The following is a 13,812-nucleotide window of genomic DNA, read 5'->3' on the forward strand; positions in this document are numbered from 1 at the left end:
CCCTGAGGCCCTGGTCCCTCACACGGGGCGATCCCTCATGAGGGCCGCTCCCTCACACGGGGCGCGCGCGGCCGTGCGGCGCATGCGGGCTGGGGCCGTGGGGGCGGCGCCGCCGGAGGGGCCGCGGGCGGCGGAGGCTGCGGCGGCCCGGGTTGCCATGGAGCGGGAGCGCCGGCTCCGCGCTCCCTGCGCCGCGAAGGCTCCGCGCAAGAAGCGCCGCTCGTCCCCTCTACCGGGGGCGGCCGCTCTCCCGAGCAGTCGGGCCGGCGGCTCCCAGATGTGCCGGCGGCGCCTGTTCGGGAAGCGCGGGGCCTCGCGGGCCCGAGCCCGCCTGTAAGCGCCTCTCCCGGACTGCGGCGGGGCTTGGGGTGCAGGAGGCGGGGCCCGTACCGGCGGGAAAAGGTGGGGGAAAGAGGACCCTGTGCTGTGCTTTCTGCGGCGTGTTCTGATGGGTAAAGATGCTGGGCAGGGTAATAAGGCCAAGATTTTTACCAGCAATGTCCTCGGTGGTCCCCAAAGGTTTGTTCTCACATGGGTGCCCAGCGCAGCAGGTTCTGTGTAAGGCTGGGAGGTGATTTCTTGTTCTCCATGTCGTCACCGCTTGGAGAAAGCAGACTGCTCTTCTGGAAAGAGGAGTGTTAATTCTATTTTAGCTGCTCGTTAGCAATAGGAAGGATTTTTCCTTCTGTGAAGTGCATCCCCTCCATTTAATCGAGTTGGAAGGGAGCGTCGAGAAATGGCAAGACAAAAGCCTTGCTTACCTTTGAGAGAATATTTTAAGAATTGCTTGAAGTCGTTACTCAAAAGCAGCTGCCTCGTTGTTGAATGCAGTGCAGCTGATACCAAGCTAGGCATTTGAGACATGTTAGGAAAAAAATTTAGTTCAAGGGAAGAGATGGGAATCAAATGAAGCCTGACAGACTATGGGGAACCACCAGTGTGGGATGTCTTGATCTTGGGCTGATCTTGGTAATTTGAAAGTAAAGCTTTGCTTTGAGGGATACAGCAAACATTTGTTATTGCCTTGTTCCTGCTCTGCTGGCTCCTGGTCTTGTATGTATTTAGTGTTCCAGTGCACAGGACTGGGTGCAACCAGCTGCCTGGAGGTCTTCCATGTGCTTGGAAAAAAAAAAAATAAGGAAAAGGATGACTCCTGTCCCTATATCATCCTGTCCTGAATTCCCAGGAGGCTTCAGCCGAAGGGCTCTGTGTGGCCCTGGGGAAATGCAGTGACTCAGACCCAGGTTTTAGTGTGGGGATGGACGCTCCTTTGCAGTCATAAAAGTGTAACTTGAGAAAGTTTGACTGTTTCTAGCTCTTAGATAATGAAAGCAAAACACAAAGCTAAATGACTCATAAAATTAATTTTAGGATAAGAAAATGTGTCTCTGAAATTTGCTTACTGATTTGGTTACTGATTAATTGTGTTGTTAATGCCATTTGGGATTATATACAGTGAGGACCAGTTTATGTAGAAATCCTTGATACTCCTAATAAACACCATTTAAAACTGATATGTACTCAAACTACTTTGAATCAAGGTAAAGGTTGCTTCCAAGGTGGTGGGGTTTCTTCCTTTTAATCAACAGGTTTCTAAAACATGAAAAGTAATTCTTTAAGTCTGCTTTTCGTTTTATCTTGATATACTGCTGAAAAAAGCAAATTCAGATTTTACATTGTTTGTGATAATAGGGTCAGAAAGTGTTCTGAGTGTAGAAGGTGGGAACAGTTAAATTAGAAACAATAATCTAAATTCTAATGTTGAAATTATCATTACTGAACTAAATATTTATTCTCTAGGCCTGAAGAAAAAGTTCAGTGGGAAAAACTTACCAAAGATTAAAGAAAATGTTGAATATACTGAAGAGAGCTCTTCATGCAACCAAAGGTCAGCTAGAACTTATTTAAACACACCATTGTTAAGACTTGCTAGTAAATGATATTGTTTTTTCTTGTGAGATGGCAATTGGAGCGATGCAGTCTGAATTTTAAGTGCACTGATGTTTGTCAAATTATTTATTGACACCCCATAAGGGCATTTTGGAGCTGTTGCTTTTGTCTAAAGCAGTGTGGCTCTGTGATTGAACTTGGTTCTATTCTTGAACTGCAGCAATCAAGTGACTGGCAGCGAAACAATAGACTTCAAGATAAAGGAACAGGAACCAGAAGAAAGCAGTGTACCACTGAAGGTGAGAATGCTGTCTTGCTTTTTATCTCCTAATGATCAGAGAAATGTGACACATGAAATTCTTCTTCTATTCAGGTAAAATTTCCTATGAGTTATGTCTGTGTGAGCCCCGACATTTTTACAGGACCCGACATTTTTGGTCCTGTATTTTGGATTACATTTTTTGTGTCTTTGGCCAGAATAAAAGCTATTGGAGCTACTGGTAGCATAAGAAAACATCAATACTAATTATCATGGATGAGGCAAGGCTGTAGGAATTGAAGAGATCTCAGTAATTGTGATTCCAGAGAATTGCTCACTTCTAGGTCAGGCACAGACCTTTGACACGTCACTGATGTTCTTTCTTGTGTTATTAAAACTGGAACAAAGTGATTGGCGGTGATGGTGCAGAACTGTTACAGGATAGTTAATACTGAAGTGGCAAGAGAGTAGTGAACCAGGTGTGTTTGAAGTGAAATCTGCTGCAGCAAAGGGCACAGGTGATACTGGTATAAAACTATTTTTCTTTAAAATGTTAGCTCTTCTTTAGAGTCTACCAATTATTTACATTTTCTACAAAATGCCTGGTTTTCTATAATCTACTGCCTACACATCATAGATGTTTGTATTTACAGAAATGGTGTAGGATTCTAAAAGTGAGGTGTGAAAAAAAAATAAAGACAGTGAAGTTCATTACTCCACCTCTGTTGTGCCTAAGTTCAGTTCGTGTCAGTATGCCTTCAATGGCAGTCTCATCCAGCAAAGATTGCAGGATCAAGCGGTGGGATATTTGTCTTGAATTTTAGAGCTCAAAGTTTGCAAATTTGTTGATGTACATGAAAAATCCTGCTGCAAATTACACTGTGAATAGTAGGCTTAAGTGGTGAAGTGCCAGACAGTGAGTTTTCTCAGCATCTGCTAATGTAGGATGATATTTAAATGCCTTTCTTTGTCTACATTCAGTTTTCTCAGGTTGTTTGTATTGGTCTTTTATTTCAGGATTCCAAACGAATCAACTTTGAAAATAAAGGAAGTTTGAAAAATGCTGAAGTGACTTCAAGTGAGTATAATGGCTATACATTATATTATTAAATATATTTGATATTGCTAATAAACTAAATGTAAAATTCCTGATATAATTTTATTTTTATAAAAGTACTGGTCTTGTATTGTGCTGTTGTTGTACTGGTTCTGACTGTGTGATATTAGAAAGTGAAGGTTTTGATACCACTGGCTGGACTTCTGCCTCTTACTGCAGCCTGTGGCTGGACTCACATCAATTGGTTCTGGCAGCACAGACAGACCCACAGCACCTGAGACAGTCTTGAGCTCAGCCTGCTGGAAACCACATGAGCTTTGTTTTATCATTGACACAACTAGCTGTGGACATGAGTTCTTCAGTTTACTCAAACCTGTATTTCTAAAAGCTTGTGATGTACTTAAGTTTTGCCTTACTAGAGGCTATATTGTTCAGGTATGTCTTGTGAGCCTTGGGCAAAGAAGGTATCTTCTCTTGGCTTATGGTGTGTATGGAAATAAACAAAGGATACCCTTTAACTGTATTATGACTTATTATATGGTGAGTGATAATATTTAGCTCATTACAGGAATGAAACTCAGATAAGGAAATCCTGATGGTTTGTACAAGATAGATTTTTTTTTGCCACATTTTTTGTCTCTTTCTCTAGGTACAGAAATTACTCTTCCCACAGGTGTTTCCACCTTTCTCATAGAGTGTTTAGATGAAGATTCAGCTGCAGATTATAGTGCTGCTAGCGACAGCCTGCAAACTTACTCATCCCCTGAAACATTCAGAGATGATGATTTGGGTGAGACTTTTGGGTGACTTTTTTCAGTTTTATTTGATGTAGAAAATGTGAGGAGACTGTCTTCAACAGAAAGACTAGGGGCCTCCTGTGGTGTGACTCACCAGGTCACATATTTGCCATAAACCTGTGCTTAACATGGAATCAGTGTATTTGTCCTCTAATCTGGTGTGAATCAGGTCCTTATGTAATTTGAATCCTACTTTAAATCTAAAGTATTCACTGTTGACACAAGCTGTTTATTGGGAATGACCCACAAATGTGAGTTCAGTCAAATCCTTCCAAACTTTTCTGCAGTTGTTTGAGCCAAGACAGTGCTTTAATTTTGCTTTTTAATTCCTATCCTGCAATTGTGATTGCTTTCAGTTTGGTCACAAATTTAATAACTCAATGAATGTCAGCATAAGAAATCTGCACTTATATTTTTATGTCCAGAAAGATGCAATTTTTACTCTGTGGACCTTGGCAAGTACAAGAACTCTACTCTCCTGGATTCCAGCAAAGCAGTGACCATTGATAAGATACCACAGATGTCAAATCTTTCAGCAATATTAGGTAATTCTTTTCTACAATACCTCAGGATATAAACATAAAAAAATTTCACTCTGGTTGAGGAACCTGTATAAAATATGTAATGATCATTTTATGTAAGGTCTGTTAGTATAATGGAGAGCAGCTCCCTGCTAGTGGTTTGTCTTTGCTTCTAATATTGTGCTTTATAAGTTAGTTTGCACTAAAAAATTGTCTGGTCTAAGCTGGCATAGCCTTTTCATTTAAAGTTTAGCTTTCATGTTTTGGGTTTTTTTTAGAACCTGTACCAGAGGATTTTCCAGGCCGATGCACTAAAAGGTAATCACTACAGCAGACTCTTTGATGCACCTAAATGTCCAGACTTTTCTCTTTTGAGAGGTATTTAAAAGAAAGGCCAGTACAAATAAACCTCTGCTCATGCAGACACTTCTGTGGAGTTTCAGCTACCTGTGTCCTCACTAACTTTGATATTGGTGGAATTTGAAATTGGTCAGGGAAGAGTTTGCCTTACAGATTTCTAGTTTGGCCTTGCAGCTGTAGGGAAGTCAATGCAAGAGAATTCAGTGAAGGATTTTATGGAAGGAGATGGCATTTATTTACAAAATCCCTAAATAAGTTGCTTTTATGCAATCGCACTAATTCTGTCAGATTTCATTCAGTCACAGCAAGAGGGGTGTGCTCAGGTGGTCTGGCCAGGCTTGTCTGTGCAGTAGAGTTTGAAGGGTACCATTTTTGCCTATATATATATTTTACTTGTTGTCAGGTCTTCATTAAGTCTGACATTCTGTGCTTGCCCAGAGAAAAATCAGTTTTTGGGCAGATTTTTTATGTTCTCTAGGAATCATCAGCTTACATGGGGAGCAGCCTTTGCTTTGGAATCCTTCTGACTTTATTCTATAATCTTGGGCCAGGTTACTGCCTGTTGATAGTGTCTCCTTACTCAGAATGTGTGTGTGTGCTGTGCTGGCCCCCTGTTGACACCCTCCTGTTGTTTGGTGCTGGGTTTCCTCTGACAAGTTGTCTGTGGTGAGGTTTTATCACAGGGAAGAATCTTCTATAGTTGGCTTTGTCACAGAGCTGCCTTCAGGTCCTGACATAAAAACCTGAGGAACATGAGTGTTCTTCTGGGAACAGCATCATTTCTTTTAACCCTTGTGCTTCTCCTTCCAGTCTTATATGCAGACATTTTCATTCATAACACATAGCAATCTTACTGTTACAGATCTCTACACAATTGATTCTGAATTTTCTTACAAACCTAATTTCCCCTGCATCCTCCTTAAATGTGTTCTGTCATAGAGTGCTGAAGTGCTGAGTATTTAGTGAATCTTCTGTGGGTCTTGAGTTGCAACAGTCCTCAGGATAGCTGTCTGACTTGATAAAATATCAAATAACTGTAAAGTTTGATCAAGCAACTCCTTAATTTTTTTTAAATGAGATTTATCCCGTTTCACTCAACCTGTATTTTCCTAGGATTTTCTTATTAATAGGTTTTTTTAATGTTAACATTAATTCAGAATAGTTGTTCTTTTCTTTTTCTCTTCTAGAAAGAGACCATCAAGTTGCTATAACAGTTCTTCAGCATTAAGCATTTCAGCTACACTGGCAGGTAAAATATGACCTGAAGCAGTTGTACTAGCTGTGAGAAAAGAATATTCTACCCAAACTTTAATGGTTGCACAGTATCTAAACCAGGCTTCTACTGTGTCATTTGTCTTCCAGCACAGACTAAACTCAGTTGTGTCGAGAAGGGAAAGTGTAAATTGAAAAATCGTCCCAGCAAATAAAAGACTTGGTTCTAATTAATGTGTTAGGAGAAGAAAACAAAAACAACCAACCAACTAAAGTCTCAGACTTTAGTCTGAGACTAAAGTTTTTCCATTTAATCACCCATGATGCTCAGTGAAAATTGACATTTCTTATTTACCTTACCCAGCACAACTGTTTGTGTCATGCTCTTTACTTGAGCTTATTTCATGTCAGCTTCACAAATACATTGAGTCCCTAATGTAACTGCAGTTCTGATCTGTAACTGATAGAATTCTGTCTGCAGCCCAGGTTCCACATAATCCCCCCCTGCTTAATTTGGAGTGTAATACCATCAGGAGTTGCCACTGGTAAAGACTGCTGTGATTATGCAGGTCTCTGGTCCCACAGTATTTACCCAGCTGTAAATAGCCAAGTGAACATTTTAATAAGCAGCCTTGTGTACAGAATGGGAGAGGAGTAAAGCAGTCCTGATGGTGGGGAGAAGGAGATGAGCATTATATTGGAGAGAAGAATTGTGCTTACAGGAGTGGCTTTGGAATTATTCCTCTTTGGAAACCATCCTGTAAGACATGGGGTGGAGAGAGGCTGTAGTAGTCTTTTTCTCAAAGTTAATTAATGTGTTGGAAATCTGTCACAGGAAAAAAACTCTGTAAAATAACAGCTGCAAGAGAGAGAACTCCAGACCTAAAAAGTGGTATGCGCTGTTCTTCACCATTAGGACCGGAAAGCAAGGTGAAAGATTCTTAATAAATCAGCAAGGTTGTAGCACAAATGACTTCCTCCTTGTATGGGTGGAAAACTCCACCTAGAGGAACAGTAGTTCCTGCTACACTTATAAAGTGTTGTTTGCAGCCAGGGCAGAGTGAAGATGTAGCTTGCCTCTCCCTCTCGAGAGAGCAATAACCATGATGTCCCCAAGCTCACTGTTTTTCAGACTGGCTGTGTCAGCGGTACTGAAATGGGTTGTGTAGAGATTGACTATGGCAGGGGGACTTTTTTTAGTGGCTATACCAGGCTTTTTTACCAGGCTATAGAGATTCACTTTGTAACACAAAATGTAATTGTTTTACTATTTAGTATGATACTCGAACTGCTAAAGCCAAAAGGCTGAAGAAAAAAGAAAGCAGTTTTAATTCCTTTGAAGAAGGTTCATCATCGTTTAGGCAGCTTGATGCCCCAGAGAACACGTCAGCCCGATCACAGGGGTTGACAACAGAAGTTCTGCCAACCAAACCCACAGATGCTGCGGTGGTAAGTGTTCCCATTGTGCCCCACTGATTAACCCTGGCATGGAATGGAAATGGGAGTTGTGAATCTTGACTGAATTTACAATTAAATAGGAGAAGTGGCAGGAAGTGCCACATCTGAAATGTCCAAGCTGTAGTAAACTAATTCGTAAATTCTTTGTCTTAATTTTGGAGAGCATAAGACCAAAAAATAACCCTGAATGACAGGAATTCAGTACTTAAATCTGAAGAACTAGTAGTAATTCTAAATGGAGTTCTTAAAGTATTGTGTATTAGGAGAATACTGTAAGAGTAATAATAAACAGCAAAGACTTTGAAACTGATACTGAGTTCTTCTCTGGTTTTGTTTAGCAAATGACTTCCACCATGCTAATCATAGAAGAAAATAAAGTCCTAAAAAATCCTGGTAATGCTCAGTCTCTAGAGCTAGATGTGAGTGTCTATCTGATTTTTTTTTTAATGATTAAAACCAAAGAAATAATTTCTTGTGGCACATTCCATTTTTGCCTGTATATATATTACACTGCAAATTGCACAACAAACTGATAATTCTGGACACTTAAAAACCCAAACAACCCAAGCTTGAAATTTGTTTTGCTTTTTTACAAATGTAATGTAAAACCAGCACTAGTATCCTTACTTGCATAAACTCTTTGATTCAAAATTGATATTTAAATGCCAGTTTGAATTCTTTGGCTGTACAGTACTGCCAGTTGTCTCTTCACACTTGAGCTAGTGCATACTAGATTAATAAATAGAGAATATCAGGGTCTTGATGAATCCCTAAATAATTTTTATTTAAGCAATAGAATATCTTCTGCATGAGCCAACAAGCAATAGCCAGTCTGAATTGCTGTCTGTTATTTAACTGGGCAGTTATTCCTATATATTTTATATTTTGATGGAACTGTAGCTTAGCCTGTCACCGGTGTGTAAAGCCTCACCTGGGGAAGACCTGTTCCTGAATACCACAGGTCCATTTGTTAACTCAGAAGAAATTGTTCCTGCATCTCTGAGCTCAGAAAAAGAAATGATTCCTCAAAGTCCAGAAGAAAAGAATATTTTAAAGGTTCTGATTTTATTGCACTTCTTAAATCCAGTTTTGTCATGCTAATTTCTACTGTACTGTACATTTAATCCTTACAGTATCACAACTGCTAAAGAGAATGTTTAAAGCTTTGAAGCTTTCTACACCCCTTCCAATAGCATGTTGAGTATACACAAGTAGTCTTAAATGTTTCCTAGTGACATGCCTTGAAATCTGCATGTACTCTCTAGTTTCCCTAGAAGAAAGCTAAAAGAACATTTCTTCAGTGGGAATAGTTGTGTGAATGAAATGTCATTAATGTTTCCAGCCTCAGTGTGACAGACGAGAGATCTGCTCCATCGTTAGAATGTCACCAGACCCGAGGCCTTCCCGGCTGCAGCAAGTTCCAGTTAACTCCAGAAAGTTCTGCCTTCCCAAAGGAGTGCCTGAAGGTAAAGGGGTATAGACTTGGTTCTATACTCCTGGATATATAGTATATTGTATATATATACTGGGCAGGTGCTAACTGGTTAGTTGAGTGTTTAAAGGTTGTTGGGCTTTTTCTTAAAGTCTGAATATTTGGAAAAATCACAAGGCTAAAAAGAGGGAAAGATGCAGAACACTTCAGTTCTGGCTTAATAGTGTTCTTGTGCAACAGTACTTTATTAAAATTGCATTAATGTTTTCTCCTCCAAGGATCTTTAGCATAGGAATTAATACAGTCATAGGCTACTTCAGAATTAAGGCCTTACTATTATTCTGTGCTATATTTCTAGGGTGAGTAAGCCTGAGTTGAACTTTGGTATTCACTACCACCCCTCCACCAAAGTAGTTCAAGTTATCAGTAATGTTTCTCTTCAAAAATTACCAGTTTCTCATAAGGTTTCTGTTCTTTTTTCCTGTAACGCTTAACATAGGGAAAGCTCCTTTATTCACTTCCTTGGTTTTTGTTGTACAAAAATGAGAACTGTGAACAAAACTGTCTCATCACTTAACACAGAGGTAAAACCCTCTCCCTTTCCCATCTCTGATGAAGTTTCTTGGTGTACCACTGGATGGCACGTGTCTTCCAAAGTTTACAGGAATTCTTCTACAAGTTGCTTGCAAGTTGTGTGTCATTTATTCTGTTTTAATTCAATACTGCCACACTATATACTGCATAAGTGTGGCAGCTTTCAAAAATACTGAATACACAAAAATTTTCATTTGCACTCTCTTAGGTCCAAATGTTTTCCTACTTTATTACCAGTTATATGCAGCACCTAGAATGCAGGGAAGTGCTTGTGTGTGTGTATGTATTAATTATGTATTAATTAATGATGCTCATCTGACGCTTCTGTACAGATCAAAGAACTGGGATTGTGCTGGGTCATGTGCCCAGGCAAATTGTGGTAATACAGAACACAGGTTGTACTTGGTGGGCAAGTGAATCAGAAATCAGCAAGTAGTGTTGTCAGAACAAAAGTTTGGTTTTCTTACTCCTTTTCTAGAGGGTCCTGGTATCAGGAATTAGACTCCACTGTGGTGGGGGGTTTATGCTGGATGTTTTACTCTCTGCTGAAGGAGTCTTTCAGATGATGCTGGTATCCATTAGGAATGTACATAGACTCAAAAGTATTGTCCTCTTCTCACTGGTAAATGAGATCTGCAAGATCCAGATTCTTCCAGACAAATGCTAGCAGTGGATATATCTAGTGAACATCTGAACAGCTGGTCAGATCATTGAGCTTTCTTTATATGTGAGAATGTACCACTTTATTGACAATTATTTATTACTTTTTTTTCCCAGATTCTATAACGAGTACCAAAAATTGGATCTACTGTAAACGGAGATGAGATTTTTGGCTCTCAACAGGAGTTAACAGAAGAAATGACCGTCTTGCTGCTGTGACAGGGTGGTAAAACAGAACTCCTAACTAGCAAATAATGGTTGTATGTTGTTTGACATTTAGTATAACGTGTTTCAGTAAGCTAGTAAATACTCAAATACTTTATATTAAATAATTTTGTACAGCAGCTAGATCCTGTTCTGGGCATTATTCTGTAAGGATTCCATAAAGATGATTCTTCAGTTTGTTTAGATTTTTAAAAAGTTTGACTGAAGAACAGCAGACCAAATGCCTTTAATATAATTACTTTTGGCTCTCTCTCTGCCAAGATTTCTAGTTTTCTCTACCAGCATTAGTATCTAAAGATGGGACCTCTGTTTAAGTGCTAACATTGACTGTGAAGGTAACTGCATGTCCTGGGAGAGGCCATGAAAGCATTCATATACTCTTGGAGACCCAGAAGTCAATAGTATGCCACCTTTAAACTCCTTGAATGCTTAGGTCTGCAGAACTTTGGAGGTACAGTACTGTGAGTTCTGATGTAATTGGATTTCTGAACATGACTACAGCTCATCTTCACCCCATCATCTCTGAGAATTGGCTCTTAATGATCAGCACTGTCACCATTCTGGGCACATCCACTGCCCAGCCACTGCCATCTCAGAGTTCTTCCTGCTTCATCTCAGGTATTTTGTAATATCATATCTCTCAGTCATTGTTCCTTCTAGTGGCTTCAGACTTAAAGTAAATGCCTTACATGAACACAATGGTGGGAAAAACCCTTTTATAGCTGAACTGTTCAAAGAGATGGATATATATTGACATTCTGGATTTTCAGGTTACTGCTCCCACTGTGTCCACATAAGTCAAATTCCCAGTGCTTCCAGTTCAGGTTGTGGATTGTTAATTCATAAATGTTGTTCTTAATGTGCTGAATGTCTCAGAAAACACTGTCAAGAACAATTTTTTTCCGCTTGAATTCATTGCACATTAAAGTAATTTGGAGCCCTACAGTGTTCTCATTACAATATCCTTTACTCAGACTTTCTCTGGACAAAAAGGAAGTTTTTCAATGTTACAAAATGCTAGTATGGCTTTCAAATGTCTGAGTTTGTTTCTCAGTGTTATCACCCTGGAAAATAGTTCTGTATTTCCTAAAAGAGCATTAAAAGAAGACATACAAAATCCACAACTGTAGTTTGACTGCATTTGAAAATACCTGTAAAAGTTCAAACCCTGATCTTTTCCCCATTGCTCTGGGGTAGAAGGAAGTGCAAATAATTGCTGCTGGATTAGTCTGTGAACAAGTATTATATAAACATTCTGAATAGCTCAAGGTTAAAAATTATGCCATTAAGCCATTTTTCTTTTAAGCATTAATAGAATGAGTTCTGCCAATAACTCCTTGGAGTCCTGTTGGGTATGCTTTTAATTATTGATATCCTTGTTCTTGCAAATACTAAATCACTAGTAATTATGCAAGAATCTAGAGCCCCTAGAAGACAGAGGTGAGCTCCTTGATGTAGCTTTAAGCAAAAATGAAAGTTACATATTTAGTAAGTTTACTTGAATGATCATCATAATTCTTATGATGATTATTCAAGTAAAGGATGGTCTAAATAAAGATATGTCTATTGTAAGGATATTCTGGAAGTCATAGGAAAAAACACTTATTTTGCCCCAGGCCATTTGGTAGTGTTACACAAAGAGACTAATACTGGCAAACTAATTGGAAAGTGTAAGAGAGGAAAACATGGTCTGTAAGTGTGGAATTGGCTGTAGCAGCCTGAATATTGCTGGGGTTTGTCTTTGTTTTTCTTGATGTGATGAGGCTGTATAGGAGGACAGAAATATCATGAACCACAATCTCTTGTCCTTCCCTTCAGTTATGAAAGCACTGCTTCTTATCATCTTTTGTCTAACTCTTAGAGAAAGTGTAATTAATTACCAGGCTAGCTCTTTGCCCCAGGGAAGGAAATTCATTTTGAGGCTGCAACAATCCCTACTCTTGTTCTGCTGTTCTCAAAGGAAAGGCATTTTCCCATAGTTTGGTTTTCAGCTGAAAAATTACTACATAAAATTTCATTCAGAGTGGAAACTGGCTCTTCCATATTGGTAGATAAAGGTTATGGGTCATGGCCAGTTAATGGGTAGGACTGAGGAGGTTATTTTGCAGTGATTCAGGAGAAGAATCTGTTCAGTGTCACCAGGGCTGCTCTGTCACATCCCAGACATGATGAAGTCTTAATGGCTTGAATGGAATTGCTTCCAGCGAGTCAGTCCATGCAAGAGCTCTGATAATCCTTTATCAGCAGGAATTGTGCATGGCAGATGCATGTTGAGTTAATGTATTGTACATAAATCTGTAAGAGGTTTTTCATTAACACTGTTCAGTTATTCTTGTTATCTGAAGTGCACTTTTAGACTCCAAGTACTCAGAGATGGTGGGAGATGTGTCTTGTACTGGAGCACTACAAGGGTACATGTACAGGTCAGTGGAGGGTAAAGCCCTACATGAAAATGGTTCTGGTTTGGTTCATAATCTTTAGACACAGAAGAGATGTCTGGGGCCCAGATCAAAATATGCTGAATGTACACATGAGTTCACTTATATTTAAAGGGACTCCATCAGCTTGAATTGCAATGCACTTGAACTTAGCTAATTCTTCATTGCTCTAAGTTGTGAAACTACTGAAAGCTGAGTTACATACCCTGGCCAAAATTCTATCATTTTGTTTTGTTCCCTGAGGACGTTTTATCTTTGAGACTGTATTTATGGGCTCCTCTTGAAGCCAGGAGGCTTCCACATGGTGAAAGGATGTAAAGATTGGTCATGTGTAAATGTGTGGCAGCCACGTGTGTCTTCCATACAGAACAAGGGGAAAAGATGCATCTAAACATTAATTCCTGTTTTGTGTTAGAATTGTCTACAACTTGTGGAAAACGAAGTTCCCACAGATGGATGATTGTGAAGAGTCATTCTATAGACACGTTACACATGTACTAAATTATGCCTTAAAAATAATGCTTAATTTAATCTTACATCATACATTGTTTTAGTTTAATTTAGTTTAATTCCATTTTCCAGGGAAAGCAGATGAGTCAGTCAGTTTTGTCAGTCCTTAATTAAACTTCCTATCAGGGTTGTATCTGAACAGTGAGACATTGAAGGAGACTGTTTGCTGTTACCAGTGTTTCTATTTCACTTACGTATTACAAATAAAGAGTTTTTTAAAAAGGCATGAATCCTTTTGATTTTAAAAACCTTTTTTTTTTTTTCAATTTGTTTTGGAGTCAGTTGCTGGGCTTTATGTCCTAAATACTCTTTTGTGGATGGTAGTTTTACCTGTAATGATGGCTTCCTCTGCCACCAATTACACGCGTTCCACCTTCCCTGTAGGTTTTGACTCCAGTG

At 39.4% G+C, this 13,812-nt stretch overlaps 1 protein-coding gene across 1 annotated transcript; it reads left to right on the plus strand.

Moving 5' to 3' along the window:
- The first annotated feature begins 82 nt into the window (after positions 1 to 82).
- MEIKIN (meiotic kinetochore factor) lies at positions 83 to 13,639 on the plus strand. The gene is given in 15 exon segments (XM_036391792.1): positions 83 to 298; positions 300 to 333; positions 1,801 to 1,888; positions 2,111 to 2,189; positions 3,167 to 3,227; positions 3,856 to 3,996; positions 4,429 to 4,548; positions 4,803 to 4,842; positions 6,072 to 6,133; positions 6,932 to 7,026; positions 7,372 to 7,545; positions 7,893 to 7,973; positions 8,455 to 8,610; positions 8,897 to 9,020; positions 10,358 to 13,639. Coding segments are annotated over 15 exon segments (1,518 nt in total). The 3' UTR covers positions 10,405 to 13,639.
- The last annotated feature ends 173 nt before the right edge of the window (positions 13,640 to 13,812 follow it).

Source organism: Molothrus ater, chromosome 15 (assembly GCF_012460135.2).
Source record: "Molothrus ater isolate BHLD 08-10-18 breed brown headed cowbird chromosome 15, BPBGC_Mater_1.1, whole genome shotgun sequence".
Classification (NCBI taxonomy): Eukaryota; Metazoa; Chordata; class Aves; order Passeriformes; family Icteridae; genus Molothrus; species Molothrus ater.